This window comes from Panthera tigris, chromosome B4 (genome assembly GCF_018350195.1).
Source record: "Panthera tigris isolate Pti1 chromosome B4, P.tigris_Pti1_mat1.1, whole genome shotgun sequence".
NCBI classification, from domain to species: Eukaryota; Metazoa; Chordata; class Mammalia; order Carnivora; family Felidae; genus Panthera; species Panthera tigris.
The window spans coordinates 54,894,457-54,912,004 of NC_056666.1; the positions used below are offsets into that span (position 1 = coordinate 54,894,457).

Here is a 17,548-nt window from a genome sequence, read left to right on the forward strand (position 1 = left end):
GCCTATTGTGGGACAAGCATTGTGTCAGGCAATACAGAGAGAGATATTTAAATGTAGCCTTTGGCTCTGTTATACTCCCCAGTGAGGCTCCCCCACTCTCTGACTGGCCTGGGCAGCACAGGGAGTTGGATAGCCCCGCAGTCAACGCAGCTAGTTTTCTAAAAGGGCTAATTTCCAGAACTCTGGCTGCACTGATGTCCCAAAGCCCTTGACTGCTCAGGCATCTGTTCCTGAACAGCACTGAGCCCTCCTTGGACCTTATCCCCACTATCAATCCTCAGCCGCTGATTCCCTGGTGGCCTGTTCTACCTAAGCACACTTGCTTGGGAGAGTACAAAAGGTTGTTTGAAATTAGATAAAAGACACTTACTGGGAAACTGGGTGAATGCATGCAACACTGGTCTAAGCCTCTCCTAGTTGAAGGAAATTACTATCTATTTCCTTAAAAATTGGATTTATAATATTGGTGTTCTCTATAAATCAATTTATTAGGTAGAGGAACATAAGAGTATGAAAGGAAATAACGTTGGATGCTAGCTTCTAACACAGATTCAGAAGAAAGGCTCACCCTCCAGTTATTAAAACATACTGCTGGAGCAAGAAATGTGGTTTTGAGGTGACGAAGAACTGAGAAGTGAACTCATCAGAACACTTTGAAAATGTTATGAGGATTAGTGATCACTGTAAAGAGACTTACTTTAAGGGCACAATTTAGGACACTTATACAGAACTTCACCATAAAATAGTACCATAAATGTTTCTATTCGTGCAAGAATCCAGGAAATAAAATAACCTTTATTGCAATGTCCTCTGTCTCTACAGGACGTAGGCGCCTTGTTGATTGCTCATAGCTGTCCAGGTGATATCTCCCAGGCTGCTTCCTGTTTATAGTTTTCGGCTGCTTCATTCCAAGTGGGAAAAAACACAAATTGAAGTTTTATGCAAAAAAAAGAGGTTTTACTAAACATTAAGGCATATTGCTACTTCTCCACTTGAATTCCAAGAAAAAGAAATAAAGAAAGTGAGCATGATATTTTAATTATTTCAATAGCTTCTCCAAATAAAAAAGCAAATAATAACAAAAAGTGTTAAGCTATAATTTTAAACCTAATTCACAAGCCTTTTAAGAAAAATTAAAAATACAAAAATGTGATACTTGCAACAGATGGAATTTAAAGTGTGGAACCCCAAACTAGGTTTTGGATACTCTTTCTCCAGCTCTCCGGGTAAATATGCCTGGGCAGTAAAAAAACTGCATGCATGTCAAAGCCAAACAGACTAACTCAGGTTAAACTAGAATCTACGTGTAAGACCATTTGGCTTGTACATGCTCCAACAGTACGTTTTTGGTCACCCTCTGAATCAAGAGGATTTTGAATCTCCTACACTCATGTAACTCAGATCACCCAGGGATCCACTACGGAGTGAGAAAAAGCATAACAATCTAGGATTTTTTTTGGTCCAAACATGCATGGATATTGTTTCATAAGTATATAAACATTATATAATGCTGATGTAAGCATAACAAAATGATCCAGTCTTTCCCAAATGTTATAGCATTGTTCTTTGTCAAAGGACTAAAGCATTTCATTATACAGAGGATGCCAGCCGAGGTTGGACAGTCTTCACATACTTAAAATGAACTTGAATTAGGTCATAGAAGTTTGTTATTCTCTTAACTTGACTTCAATTCTGTGTATATTGAGACACATGGCTAAAGAGAAGGTAGAAAATTCAGTTCTGTAAACTTCTAATTTAGAAAAATTTATAAGCTCAAAGTTTGATCTAGTGAACAAGTATTTCAAAAAAAATTATCCGTCTTACTTAACTACCTTATAGATTTTATGAAGGCTAAATAATAATACACTTTAAAACTGTTAAAATTACTGGGGTGCCTGGGTGGCTCAGTCACTTGAGTGTCCGACTTCAGCTCAGGTCATGATCTCATGGTTCGTGAGTTTGAGCCCTGCATTGGGCTCTGTGCTGACAGCTCAGATCCTGGAGCATACTTCCAATTCTGTGTCTCCCTCTCTCTCAGTCCCTCTCCCCCTCATACTCTGTCTCTTTCTCTCAAAAATAAATAAATGTTAAAAAATTTTTTAAACTGTTAAATTACCTATAAGAGCAAAGTATTCTAGAACTGTGAAACTTTTTTTTTTTTTTTTGGCCTGGAATTGCAGGTTTAGTTTTTTGAAAAATCCACTGAATTCTACTATGGGAATTAAAAATGTCCTTAAATAATCAGTAATTTAATCCAAACAAGATACTGCTCTTCCAATTTCCATCAATTGTTATATCAACAGAACATCAAATTATCAAGTAGTACATTGCTAGGCTACATGCAAATAAATACACAGATTAAAAAGGTACTGAGCAGAGCGAGCAGTGATTCTGTCCCACAGAAAATACTGAATGCATTTAACTTAAAAAAATAGGGATTATTCCTGAAATTTTATTTTAGTTTTGTTTTTCTTTTCACAATCTCACAGATGACCCTGGAAGTATGTCACATGAGATACATAAAGTCACTATCCTTTAAGCTAAGTGTATCTTCCTCACGAGACAGGTCTATGCCTTTCCATAAATCCACTGTCTTCTAGAGTCTTTAATTCTATAGTAGTATTGCCCCAGAGGTCCAAAAGGAATGACGTCATGTTCTTCACAAAACCAAGGAGAGGGTGGGAGGAGGAGATGTGTTGACAGAGATTTGAGTCGGAGTTCCACAGATGTAATTTGAAGAGACTTTGGCTCTAGAATGTCACTAATTCTCCATGGAGATTCTACAGCCAAAACCACTTAACTCTAAGCTTTTACAGAATACATAGCATCTTAAGCTCTCAAGAAGAAGTTTCCATTAGTGTTATTTTCAAACACACAGCTTTTTTCACTCCATTTAAAAAAGTTTGTCGTTTGTGGTTTGGCCCATCAGCAGTGATGAATGACCCTGAAAGACATCAGAAGTCCAGTCTGGTTTCAATAACCCTGAAGATATTGAATGCACTTGAAGGGGATTCTTTTTTCCTTCCAGCAACCTTTACTCAGTTCAATTTTTCTTCTATCCCTCATCTCATGCAAAAAGGTTCTTCAGATTTCCCTAACTCCACAAACATGACCTACCACATCCCCATTCCTGGGGTCATCGACTCTGCTCATCCTCACATCTCTGAGAGATGATCTAATAAGTTCTGTGGTTATCTCCTACCATCTCAAAGGATGACAACGCCGGTTCTAATCAAATACTTGACTTTCCTGCTGCCTCAAAGGAAACCTTTTTCCTACACTTTTTCCTCCACTCTATAATGTGTTCTTGTTTTTGTGTCCATGGCCACACAATAGCAAACAAGCATTTTGAAGCACTGTTACTCCAGTGTATACAGGCATGGGTGGTAGTTCCTTCTCAGACAAAATCACACTCGCTCAATAAAATAACTTAATGGAGTAAAGAATAACTCCAGAAAAGCAGAAGAAAACAGCAAGTCTAAATATAGTTGAGTGCTCATCTCAACTATTTTTAGTAGTTTTAAACATGATTTAAAGAAAAATTTAATATAGCTTGACTTCCTGGTAAGAGGACTTTCCAAGCCTCAGTTAATTCCAGTCAAGAGATGGCATGTGCGATTTTGTTTGCTTATACAAGTAGTAAATATATTCATATTTTGTCTCATAGTAACATGAATAACTAATATTAATTATAACATGACTCTCTCTAGAATATAACATCTTTCTATATTTTATTGTTATGAAATATATACATATAATTACAAAGAATTTCTTCAGAATTATTCCGACATACCTTTCAAGAAAGTGGTTTGATCAAGTCTCATTGATTTAAATATTAATTAATGGCTAATGATTCTAAAGTTTACATCTCCAAAGCTGACTTGTCTTTTTAGATGTCAATCAGTATCTCAAAATTACCATGTGCAAATATGCCTTTCGATTCTACCTCAATTTCGACCTGCTCACTTCTCAGCCTCCTTATCCAGTCGATCAGCAAGTCTTTATCAGCTCAACCCAAAAAAAGGTACACTGAATTTGATCACTTTCTCACAATGTCCACTGTGAGACTCCAATTTGTGGCAAGTGCCACAAAAACTAACTCTAACCATCATTTCTTGTTGCCTATGTGATTATAACAATCTCCTCACTGATCACTGGTCTAGCTGTTCTACTCTTGTTCCCACTGATTACTGTCAACCTAGTAGCCTAGTAGCCAAAGTGATCTTTTAAAAATATAACCAAAATTATATTAGTGCCTACTTTAAACCCTCCAATGGTTTCCTATTGCATGTCAGTACAGTCCAGACCCTCAATCCTTGTTCTTACGTTGTCTTGTCTCTGCATTCTTCACCAGGCTTCAACAATAGTGTCCCTCTGTTCCTTGAGCACACCGAATTCATTCTCACCTTAGGGTCTTTGCAACTACTAGTTCTCTGCCTGAAATGCTTTTTTCCCCCAGATCTTTGTTGAGAAGGTCTCAGCCCAAATGCCAGCTCTTCAGAGGGGGCTTTCTGGGAAATGACCACTCTACTTCCAGTATACCAGTCACTCTCTCATCCGTTATTTAATTTTCTTCAAAGTGAAATTATCTCATTTTTTAAACGTATCATCTGACTCTTGCCTTCAGAAAGCAAACTATGACAAGGATGAGGTTGTCTGCCTTGTTCATAGCTACATCCCTTGTTCATATCTATATCCCTGAAATCTATAAACACAGGCAAATACATGGTACATGTCACATTACATGTAACAAATACAGAACAAAATAATATTGACCATGTTTCCAGGCTGTGTAGATATTGAGTAAATATTTGTGTAGTGGATAAATAAACTGGTTTAAGGGTTACAAGACTCAGGTTTTAATCCTTGCTCTGCTGCTTACTAATATGGCCATATTCAAGCCACACAATACACACACTCAATATATTCAGTTGAAAAATAAAAATAGGTAATATAATGTTATATTAAGTGAGTCAAAGATATAATACATCAAAAAGCACTTCGTAAACTAAAAAGTGTAGCTCAAAGGTATTGGAAGAATATGATATGGGAGTTGTTAAGCTCATTTTGTATTGTTTTTATATAAAGTTTCAGGTAGACAGCCTTTTTTTAATGTTTATTTATTTTTGAGAGAGAGAGAGAGAGAGAGAGAATGTGCACCTGCAAGCAGGGGAGGGGAAAGAGAAAGAGGGAGAGAGAATCCCAAGCAGGCTCCACACTGTTAGTGCAGAGCCCAATGTGGGCTCGATCCCACAAACTGTGAGATCATGACCTGAGCTGAAATCAAGAGCCAGATGCTCAACCCTGAGGTTAAGGTGCCCTGGGGTAGACAACCTTTTAATTTTTTTTTTCATTGAACATGTTCTTTCCCTCTTGGGATAATTCTTAGATGATTTCTAATATCAAGCCTTATACATATGTTTATAAATTTTAGACTTTTGAAGTTTGTTGTAGAAGCAGGTGGCAATTTTTCATCATAAAGGTTAAAAGTAAAGCTTACAATTTCTTCTAACTGCACTCACTGAAAATCATCCAATATTGGGACTGTTACGTATTCACAGCTTCAGTAAGAAGAAAAAGCACCTACCACTGCAGTGTGTTTCTTACAGGACTCAAAAGGGAGAGAACCTTCACCAGTTCGCCAGCTATCCTCACCAATCTCATCACTCAAGAGAAACTCATTCAGCTTTTGAACACTGCAAAAACCAAACAAACACACAAACAAAAAAAAGGGGTTAAAAATAAAAGTGCCAATGATGAAGTTCTACCAAAATAAACAAGCATCTCCTTTACCAATTATCATGTTGAGCAAGCCACCTCTGAGAGTCATTTCTCAACACCAACTGGGAATTTAGCTCAGAGGAACAAACATCCTAACTAAAATGCCCAAGAATGATGGGCTCCCAGGACTGGGGACTTTCAGTGCTAAAACTAGAAAAGTATCAGAGAAATTAGAAACAATTTGTCACCCCTTTGAATTCAGTTAACTTTTTCGCACCTTTTTTTTTGCAATTCTGTTTCTTGTCAAAGCCAGTAGAGTTGAGGAGGAACTTGAAACAGAGAGGTTAAAAATAATAATGCCAATGAGGTAAGGACCCATTATTCTAATTATACAAATGAGGGGAAATAAGTTATAGAGAAGTTAAGTAGCCTGCTTAAAAGCATTTAGCATATAACACACAGATCTGAGGTCCATGACCATTCTGCCATCTTGCTTCATTACACATATTTTTTGAACCTGGCAATAAGAGGGGCCTCTAGACAGTTGTTGCTCAGTATTGGCAAAGGACCAGAAGCATCAGCATCACCTAGAGCTTACCAGAGATTCTCTGGCCCCACCCGAAACCTACTGAATCAAAATACTCATTTTCACAAAGTTCTAAAGTGCTTCATAAGCACATTATGGCTCTAGAAGAGTGGTTTGCAAACATTCTTTATGATGGTCTTCTTGGGTACGGCACGAGGATCCTTGGCCTGCCTAGGAGGCATTTTTTAAAACCACTGTTACAGAATCAGGAGCAAAAAGAAAGAACCAAATAAAACAATAACATGATTTGGAAGCATCCACCTATAAATAAAATAATATGCTAAAGAAAATTCTGTGAAGCTGCAGAGGAAAAGAAATGTTCCTTTTAGCATGCTAGGTTGCTAAAAGTAGATACACTGGCTTGGCACATGCAGCATCAGCCACAGGGGAAATATTGCCTTTGGTAGGAAACTAAGAAATAAAGATTTGAAACAAAAATTAATATTTTTTTCATTTAAGCTTGTAGTCAAGTGCCTCCAAATAGGTCTGCAAAGCTTGTGGGGTGTGTGTGTGTGTGTGTGTGTGTGTGTGTGTGTGTCAGACTAATAAAATGAAGAAAAGTAAATTTATCTCAGTCTGTTGCCTATCATCTTTAAGCCCGGTGGCATTGAATGCCAAAAACAACTGCTTCTTTTCATTGGAAACATAAAGGTAAATAAAATCCATTGTGCTGGTCTAACTATTACCTTCCAAAATGCATTTACAGAGAACTAAGAAGGATAATTGTTGAAGAAGAATTTTGGCTGAATAATACTCCATTGTCTGTATATACCACATTTTATTTATTTATTCATCCATTGATGGATATTTGGGTTGTTTCCAATTTATGGCTACTGTGAATAACGCTGTTGTGAACATGCGTGTGCAAATATGTATTCAAGTTCTTGCTGCTTTGAATTTTGGGGGGCATATACCCAAAGGTGGAATTGATGCATTGTATGGTGATTCTATATTTAATATTTTGAGGCACCATCATACTGTTTTCAATAGCACCTGCACCAGGGTTCTGGAATTCCTGACTCAATGTATTAGAGTTATGATAACAGGGATGAACCTTGAAGACATTATGCTAAGTAAAATAAGCCAGGCACAAAAAAGCCCTCACAAATACTGTATGATTCCACCTATATAAGGGACCTAGAATAGTCAAATTCATAGAGACTGAAACTCAGTTGTGGTTTCCAGGGCTTGGGAGGAGAGGCAAACAGGGAGTTATTTTTTGATGAGTAGAGATTCAAATGTAAGGAGCTGAAGAAATTCTGGAATGGACTGTGGTGATGGATGCACGGCAATGTGAACATACTTAATACGATAGAACTATACACATAAAATGGTTTAACTGGTAAATTTTATGTTATGTATACTTTACTGCTATTAAAAAAAATAATTTCAGATGCCTCAGAAAGAAAAAAAGAAAAAGGAAGAAACAAAGGAAGAACGAGAAAAGAAGAGCTTTAGTTTGTGTACTTTCTTTAAGTCTTTGTCAGCAAATACTGACCACATAGAACTTATAGAAAGATGCCTTAGAAATGCCTTATGAAATGGTAGCTTATAAATCTTAAATGTCAGCCTTTTCTTCTGTACTTTTTAAATTGAGGTATCATTGACATAAAACGTTTATATTAGTTTCAGGTATACAACATAATGATTCGATACTTATATATATAGCCATCTGATCATCACAATGTCTAGTTAACATCGTCACCATACATAGTTAGGATTTTTTTTCTTGTGATAGGAACTTCTAAGATCTACCTTAGAAGTAGTAGTAAAATATCTTCTTTACCTTAATAGAGTTTAGTTGTCATTCTGTTCTTATATTTTGAAGAGTGGATTTTAGGGAGCTCAGCTTTGCCATTCAAAAAATACCTTTTAGGGGCACCTGGGTGGCTCAGTTGGTTGAGCATCTGACTCTTGGTTTGGGCTCAGGTCATGATCTCATAGGTTTGTGAGATCCAGCCTTGAGTCAAGCTCCGAGCTGACAGCCTGGAGCCTGCTTGAGATTCTCTCTCTTCCTCTCTCTCTCTCTGCCTCTCCTCTACATACACACACACATACATGCGCGCGCACACACACACACACACACACACACACACACACGTGCTTGTGCTCTCTCTCAAAATAAATAAATAAATAAATAAGCCTTTTTTTTTAAGAATACCTTTTAAACAATCAGACATTGTGTCTTTGCACACTAAGGAAGTCCAGAGACCAGGCTCATTTGCCTTTGTAACTATGTCTAGCTGTTCCTGGCATATATTGCTCAATGAATGCTAAATAAATCAAAGAAGGAATAAACCAATGATTCAGACATTTAAGTCAAGTCAGTTGATTCAATTCTCCATTTCACTTTTCTAGTAGACACACAAATCTTACTGAAGCTTTCATGGAATTAATGAGCCCCATTCTTGCTAAACATCAGAAAGCAGTGGTCTCTGAGTGTAACTGAGGCATGGAGAGAACCTTCTTTCCTCTCTGTAACACCTCACTTCGGAACTCCAATTACAATGAATATCAGAGGATCCCAAGATGAACACTTCTCTGAACCTCTCCTTCCTTTCCCCGCCCCTGGCCCCATCATTCTAGGCTGAGGGTCCCTGGCAGTGCTGTTTTATAATTTTTTGTTATCGTCTATCTCTCCCATCACACCGTGAACTCCTTAAGAGCAAAGATTTTCATCTTCAGAATCTAGCCCAATGCCAAAAATACAACATAGTAATTTCTCAAGAAATGTCTGGTAAATGAATAAATGGGCAATACAAAAAGCATTTCTTATTCATATGAGGTCCTTTCAGAAATCACTGAGGCAAAGCAATTATGGAAAATGCAGGAATCCTGACCAAGGGTCAAGTAATTCCCACCATGCTGCCAGAGTTATATATTAAAAATCCATTTCTCTCCTTAAAATAACAAATGGCACCCCTTTGCCCTCAGTGTCCTTAGATCATTTACAGGCTGATCAGGATCTCACTCTCCAGCTTCATCCCCTGCCACTTTGCATATTAGAAAGTTTCACCAATTACACTCAACTAAATTTAGTCCTCTGAATGTACCAAGATTTCTCACCTACTTACTCACCCCTTCACCGTGAATATGTGTTCTCTCAGATTGAACATGTTTTCCCTTTTTCTTCAACTGATCGAGTCCTACCTATTCTTTAAGATCTTACTAAGGAACCACTAACTCTTTTAAATCTTCACTGACCAGACTGTCTGCCTTCTCTCTCAATGAGCTTTAGTGAGCCTTACATATGGGCCCATGGCATTCTGTGTAGAGCTCTGTAATAGCATAACACACCATATTGTACTTAGTTTCCCTTCTTGGTCTCTCCAATTGGACTGTGGGTTCCCTGCAGATTTCATTCTACCTTTCATCTTTGCAATTCCTAATACCTAGCAATGTACCTGAAGTATTAACGAATGCATGTGGACCCACAGAAGATATCTCTCTGAAGCACAAAGTGGGGAGTAATAAAATGTGCGTAAATTAGTAAAATAGAAATGGGTAGAGTACCTAAAATATTTAGGCAATGTGCTGGGCACTCTTCATATACTATCTCATTTAATTATCTCAATTACCATAAGTATAAGCTATTGTGCTCATTTGATAAGTGAGGATGTTGAGCTACGAAGACACTAAATAACGTGCTTGAAGTTGAACAATGTGTATTCTATGGCAGTACTAGGATTTGACAGCAGGTGTATTTGATACCAACCAATTTCCTAGCTTTCCTCCACCATTTTTATAGTTCAGTGTTTTACTAATTTTTCATGTGTTTGGATAATTCATGCAAGTATTTAAGGTTTTAGTTACACATGTCACTTTTTCACTTTTCAAGCTTCATTTTGGGTGTATAAAGCTTGAGCACCTTGGACAGGTGCTATTAAGTTCACTGGGAATAAATTATTTTATACTGGCAATTGTGCGCTTTTCCTGTAGGAACTATGAAACTTTTGTAAACAGGGACAAGGTATGCATGCTCCATGATATGCATGATGATATGCATGTATGCATGCTCTATGATCAATATCAGTAACAATTTATTTGATCAAATGTAACTGTAGTGGACTAGCCAAGCTTACATTCCTTTCTGAGGTACATGAGAGAAAAGATACAGAGTTATTTTCCAACACAGCAAGGGATTGGTTTTACACATTTTTCTCTTAGCCAATAATATTTTTAGACATAGATATTGCATGATACATCAAATACCAGAAACCTAAACTGAAATTATTTATAAAGGATACAACATATCAACTTATGTTCTCCTCCAGAAAAGCAAAAAACACACAAATTATGTCCTTACAAATAAAGCAAAGTGGAAAAGTGAGGCAAGCATCTTGGAAAATCACTGTTACTCAAGTGTTTTAATACTTTGTTTTATTTTATTATTTTTTAAATGTTTATTTATTTTTGATAGAGAAAGAAAGAGGGAGACAAAGGATCTGAAGCAGGCTCTGCACTGAGAACTGAGAGCCTGATGAAGGGCTCGAACTCACGAACCATGAGATCACGACCTGAGCCAAAGTCAGATGCTTACCTGGCTGAGCCACCCAGACACTCCAAACTAAACATTTTTATTTTTATTTTTTAATGTTTATCTATTTTTCAGAGAGAGAGAGCGCACACGAGCAGGGGAGGCATGATGGGGGGGAAGGGAACAGAGGATCTGAAATGGGCTTTGGGCTGACAGTAGCGAGCCCTGTGTGGGGCTCAAACTCACAAACCACGAGATCTCTACCTGTGCTGAAGCCCTAAGCTCAATCGACTGAGCCATCCAGGCACCCCCCCAAACTAAACATTTTAAAAAGAAAAGTGTAGAATTTTCATGTAGGAATGAATTTTACGTGGCATGGAATTTTCCTACAATAGAGAAGTATATAAGTCTCTTACAGGCATGTATAACACGAGTTTGGGAGTATGCTGTGCTCCATTCTAACCCGCTGAATTTCAGAATGTATTTAAGAATGCAGCAGAGAACTTATGACTTCCACGGTCCTGAACAGGAGGTTTCAAAATCAGCTCACCAAAGTCTCCAATTATAAACAGGCTGCTCAGCTCGTTGTGGGCCAACTGGCATCAAAGACAGGTCACGGGCTCCCAGGCACAGAAGAAAATGCCAAACCCAGTCAAAACTGGGAAAAAGCTCATTGGGGTTCCCAGAACCAGCACACAGGGGGGAAAAGGCCTGGCCTCCCCTGTTGGTCGGTCATCTCTGTAGGACCCACAAATCAACCACTGAGACTCATTTTAGAGAAGCAAGTGTTTATAAGCTGATTTTATTCGGCCTATGGCTTGGGAAATCTGGAGCTGAGCCTTGAAAACAGACTGGTCTTTATCAAACTGGCAAATGCCTTTCCCTGAGACATAACGAAGAAAGAGTGCTATGCAGAAATATATAGCGAATATTATCCACTCTCAACTTTACCGGGATTTACTACTGCAGGATTGTATACTACGAGTGGGAAGGAACTCCTAGGTTTTTTGATGGTTTTTTTTTCTGTTTTTTTTTTTTTTTTTTTCAAATACACTCTTAAAGTCCTTTTGATGCTTGGTAACCTCCTGACTTCATAGAAGTTATCTGTTATAAGTTACCAACTAACTGTTTTCTATCCCCACTTGTGGTACAAAGTCAAATTCCAATTAAAAATGAAACCATGAGAGGGACAGCGATTAAATGGAGAAAATGAAAATAAGGACCAAAATAGCAGACTTTGGCCATTTATCAATTTTATTGTTTGAAGTAGCTTCCCTTCCAGAGCACTGCCTAATTTGGAAGTGGTGCTACAAAAATCAGTCAGTGTTCGGTACAACTGTTTCAGAGTCAGAACAGAAAGAAAAGGAGGCAGATGAGGCCAGAGGGAGTGATCTTTAAACTCTAACAGTTCCAGAATTGGTTACTAATGACACATCTTACAGAAGAGGATTATACTACTGTAACCAATCAGAACTTGAGTTTATAATAAGATAATGCATATGCATTTGAATGTTGTTTGGTATTAAGCCATTGTTAAACCAATATAAACTATTGCCTAAAACTGAAGATTCTGATATTTTAAGTATCAGATACCAGTTTTCTTAGTAATACATAACCATTGGGAAAATTATCTCATTTAAAAGACCTTACAAGAAATGTTCAACATTTATATCAATGACAACACCAGGCGTCATATATTTAAGGCCTCCATTTTCCAATTTTTCTCAGTATTGCAATATCTTGACGTTCTTTCAAAAGCCAGACATGATATGACTGTTTATGAAACATGCTGAGGTTTATAAGATCTTATACAATATGCAAAATACTACTTTAAGACTTTCTTGCTTGTAATGCAGCATGAGATGTAGTAGATTGTGGCACAAACAGCATTATATGATATAGTTTGGTAGCATACTTATTTATACAATACAAGAAAAATGGTGGGAAATGGTCATTATCTTATCACATTTATTTTCATTGTTGTGCATTGTGGGGAACTGTAAATCTGAGACAAACTATACACTGGTTAAAAACACTAGAGAGCACATTTAAAATGAGAAAAATGTGGAGTGGTTTTGCAGAGTCTTTCCATTTGCAGAAGCCATGAGCCTTACTTAAATTTTTTTCCAGATTAAATTAAAATTAAAATAGTAACTATGGATTGATGGGAACATTGTCCATCACTGCTAGTGCAAATATAAACTGACACAGCTTCACTGAGAAATATTATGGCCATTTTCATTAAAAAATCTTAAAAATGTGTACACCTTTTGACCTATCACTCTGTAAATGGAAAACAACATAGCAATATTCATTAAGGACCTTAAAAATATTCTTACTGTTTATACAATTGAACACCCCCTCAAAAAAAAAACTCCAAATAATCTAATGAAAAAAATGGGCAGAAAAAAATGGGCAGAAGACATGAATAGACAGTTCACCAAAGAAGACCTACAGATGGCCAATAGACACATGAAAAGATGCTCAACACCATTCATCATCAGGGAAATGCAAATCAAAATCACAATGATATTATTATCTCAAAGTGTCAGAATGCCTGAAATCAAAAACACAATAAACAACAAGCGTTGGTGAAGATGTGGAGAAAAAGGAATCCTCTTCACTACTGGTGAGGATGCAAACTCGTGTAGCCACTATGGAGGTTCCTCAAAAATTTAAAAATAGAACGACCCTACAAATCCATTAATCCCACTACTGGGTATTTTCCCAAAGAATACAAAAACATTAATTCAAAAGGATATATGCACCCCTATGTTTACTGACGCATTATTTACAATAGACAAATGATGGAAGTATCCATCCATAGATGAATGGTTAAAGAAGATAGATAGATAGATAGATAGATAGATAGATAGATATAAAGAGATATATACATACATATGCACACATACACAATGGAATATTATTCAGCCACAGAAAAGAATGAAATCTTGCCATTTGCAACAATGTGGATGGAGCTAGAAAGTATTATGCTAAGCAAAATAAGTCAGTAAGAGAAAGACAAATACCATATGACTTCACTCATACGTGGAATTTAAGAAACAAAACAAATGAACAAAGAAAAAAGAGACAAACTAAGAAACAGATTCTTAACTATATGGAACAAACTGATGGTGGGGAGGGGTAGGGGTGAAACAGGTGAAGGGAGTTAAGAGTACACTTATCTTGATGGACATTGAGTAATATATGGAATTATTGAATCACTATATTATATGCCTAAAACTAATATAACACCATATGTCGACTATACCGGAATTAAAATAAAAACCTTAATAAAAATTTTAAAATTATGCATACTGTTTAAACTAGTATCCCCACTTCTAGAAATCTGTCTTAAGAAAATAATCAGAGAAAAGTTTAAAGACAAAAACAGACATTTATCTCAGTGTTAGTTATATTATTTATGTTAGGTATAAAGTAGAAACATTCCAAATGCCCAATAAGGAAGTAATTGTTAAATAAATTAGAGTACAGGACTTCAAAACAATAGACTATCGCAGAGCCAATAAACATCATGATCTTAATGAAGAGAAAAAATAAAACCAGTAAGTGAAATAAGGAATCAAAAGCTACATAAATTCAAAATTTTTACTTTAAAATCATAATTCTTTTCATCTAAAAATAGTTGTAAAAGACTGAAAAGTAGCATATTAAAATTTTAACAATGGGCAGTGATTTGAATGTTGTTCTTTATACTTTTTCAAATTTACTACCATGAGCATATATTACTTCCATAATCAGGCAAAGGACTCCAGACATTCCAGTGCATACCTTATGATGGCTTTGACTGCAAATCTGACCACTGTAGAGAGCAGGAACAGTGGGGTGACCAGGATATGAAAGAGAGACAGTGAAGCAAAGGCCTCTGCAGGTTTTAGATTGTTCCCGCTAGCATACGCGTGGGTAACAAACGTCTGTGCAAAGAAAGAAGTTCTTTAGAGAAAGTTGGAGAAAGTTTCACAAATGCTTACATTCAATTTTAGAAACCTAACATATTCTGCTACCCCAATATGTCCATTACAAATATGAAAACAATTGCTTTATCCAAATTACTCCTGAGGAAAAATAATACTTGTTATTGGTAGAGTACATAATGGTTTACATGCCATCTTAGCAAGAAATTTGTGAGAAAGGCAGAATAGATTCTATTTATAGATTAGGAAACTGACTTCTGTCAAATTACTGAGTAGGGGGAGTAACTGTGAAGTGAACCTAGGGTTCTTAACAACCAGTCAGGTTCTTTCCAAGCAATACTAAATTTTCTAAGAGCAAACTAAGATATTCCATTGCTTTAGGGTCCCTATTGTGTATCTTTACTAAAATTGCCAACATTAGTGTTTGATGCAGATGTATTTACATTTCTAAATAAAATACGAGTTCCCAGGTTTGTCCTTTTAGTCTGAAATATAATGTAATCTTCTGGTTGTTGATCTAGCATGATTCTGATGTAAGGATGTCTGGGAACCAGGTTGTGGAGATGAGAACAGTTTAGGTCTCAACTACTATTAATTTTGCTCCCCAGGGCACATTTGGCAATGTCTAGGGAGTGTTAATGGTCTCTAACTGGTAGAAGCCAGGGATGCTGCTACCCATCCTCAGGCAGAGGAAAGGCCCTAACAACACTTATCTGGGCCAAAAAGTTCATAGTGTCACAGTCGAGAAACCCTGGATTAGAACTATTATGATGGGGACTGTAAAGAGAAAACTGGCAGAGGTGAAGTAATATATATTACCACCCACACATTCCTGCTCATGAATCATTTCTAAACACTGACTCTGTTCCATGTTCAAAAGCAAGAGAAAGTTTCTTACAGCAAGAACAGCTGCTATGGGGATTGCTGCGTTCATGAAGACTGTGGAGAGAAATCGAATATATTAGGTTCGTTCAACTATGAAACATTTTCAGTAACTTTAATGCATCATCTATTATTACTTTAACTTCCCTTGAAGACAGAGAGGACCAAGTGCCTTTTGTCTGGAGTCCACAAACGTTTCCCAGTTGGTATTTCCTTGTTTGCAGGTGTATGAGCCCCCCCCCCCACATGAGTCTAAATCAGAAAATCTTTTCTATTACTGAAAAGCTGTTTTTAATAAAATGTTATAAACCGCAAAATTCAGATAAAATGCTCCTTTAGTGGTGCAAATTATTAGACTTTAACAAATGTGCATTCTTGAGGTGTTCTCTGTCCGTATTTCACATGGTCCACTAAACTAACTTAAATGTATGAAAATTAAGCTATTACACTGATAAAAAAAAGAATTTGACATCACTTCACATTCTGCCTCCAAAAGTGATATTTATTTTCACGTATAGACCTTTTGCTTAACAAAACAACTCCATACCCTGAACCCTCTGCTAGTTTAAATGTCTCTCCAGAAACATATTGCACTAATACTTGATACACATGATATGCATAACTGAAACAAAAACTCATAATTTAGTCTAAAATACTAGTATTTGGAGGTCACAATAAAATTACAAAGTCAAATTGATAATTTGTAGTTATATTTTTTATAAACCATAGAAGTTTAGGGGCTGGGGCTAAAAGATTAAGTGAATTACTAACAGAGTGAGAGCTAGAACCTAGTTTTCTTGACATGCAGGACAGAATCTACCCACAAATAAATCATTATCAGTCCTCATGATCCACTCTCATGAACTACCCTGACCGCTGAACACAGAATCAGATTGTGATTTTGCAGGTCCAGATGTGGCTTGGTTATCAAATCCAAATTCTTGTATAATACTGGGAATCCAAACACTGCTCTGAGTTTTATAACAGCACAGATGATGAGCCACATTTCTGCCTCCATCTTGTTTCTCAGGCTACTGTCACCCTGTTCTCTAAGTGTATTTCTTTCTTTTCCCCTCATCATTGTTTATAATTCATTTTACAGTCCGCATCTTTGAATAAGTAATCCCCCCTTAATGAGGAGCAAGAACAACTGCTATTTGATTGAAAAAAACATTTATACAGCAATCTGCACCGGGTACATGTAGCAGGTACCCTTCCTATGCCATTACAAAGATGAGAATGAGAAGCTCCAGGTCACACAGTAGGGATTCAAACCAATAAAGACTGCTTGCCACCACCTTGCTCTGCTGCTGACAAGTCACCATCATTGAGGTATGATAAAAGAGTGCTTTACATAGTTCTCATATTTAATGATTACAACTACCACACACAATAATAAGAAAGCAGCTTAGGTGCTTAGGGTGTTACTTAGGTGAGTAACATGCAAGATTCCAAACTAGGAGGTGATAGAGCTTGGATTTAAACTCAGATCTATTAAAGAGAAAAAAATTTAATACTGTCTTCTCGTCTTTTACCAATGGATTAAATCTATAAATAGCACACGACCATTTGGCAATGGAGACTGGGAAATTGATAGAATTTCTCTTCCCTTCAGATATTATCTTGACTGGCAAGAACACTGATTCACAAAAGCTGGATCTTCTGTTCTACTAGTGAGTGTCCTGTTTAACTGCTTTTCAATATTTTCAGATACCACTGATTGAGCGCTTTTATGTTTCAGGTACTGTTCTAAACACTTTATCCACTTTATCTTATTTAATTCCCCAAGATCCTCTTAATACTTCCCAGCTTCTTGATGAGAAAACTGAGGTTTTACCAAAGACTGACCAAGGCTGTAGAGCTGCCAAGTTGCTGAGGCAGTCTTTCATTTCAGGTCAGTTTGCCCTGTAAGACCCAGCAGTAACCACTTTGTTAGACAGTTGACTT

At 36.8% G+C, this 17,548-nt stretch overlaps 1 protein-coding gene across 5 annotated transcripts in view; it reads right to left on the reverse strand.

Moving 5' to 3' along the window:
• Positions 1-17,548, reverse strand: part of ABCC9 (ATP binding cassette subfamily C member 9) — a 129,161-nt gene that overhangs the window by 74,484 nt on the left and 37,129 nt on the right. For 4 of the 5 annotated variants that reach the window (XM_042991910.1, XM_042991912.1, XM_015538305.2 and 1 more), the window contains 4 exons: positions 15,618-15,658; positions 14,577-14,719; positions 5,588-5,696; positions 794-901 (listed from right to left, as the gene is read on the reverse strand). In XM_042991910.1, coding sequence (XP_042847844.1) covers positions 794-901; positions 5,588-5,696; positions 14,577-14,719; positions 15,618-15,658 — 401 coding nt within the window. The remainder of the gene's footprint in view (positions 1-793; positions 902-5,587; positions 5,697-14,576; positions 14,720-15,617; positions 15,659-17,548) is intronic. The other variant, XM_042991911.1, reaches the window with a different exon arrangement.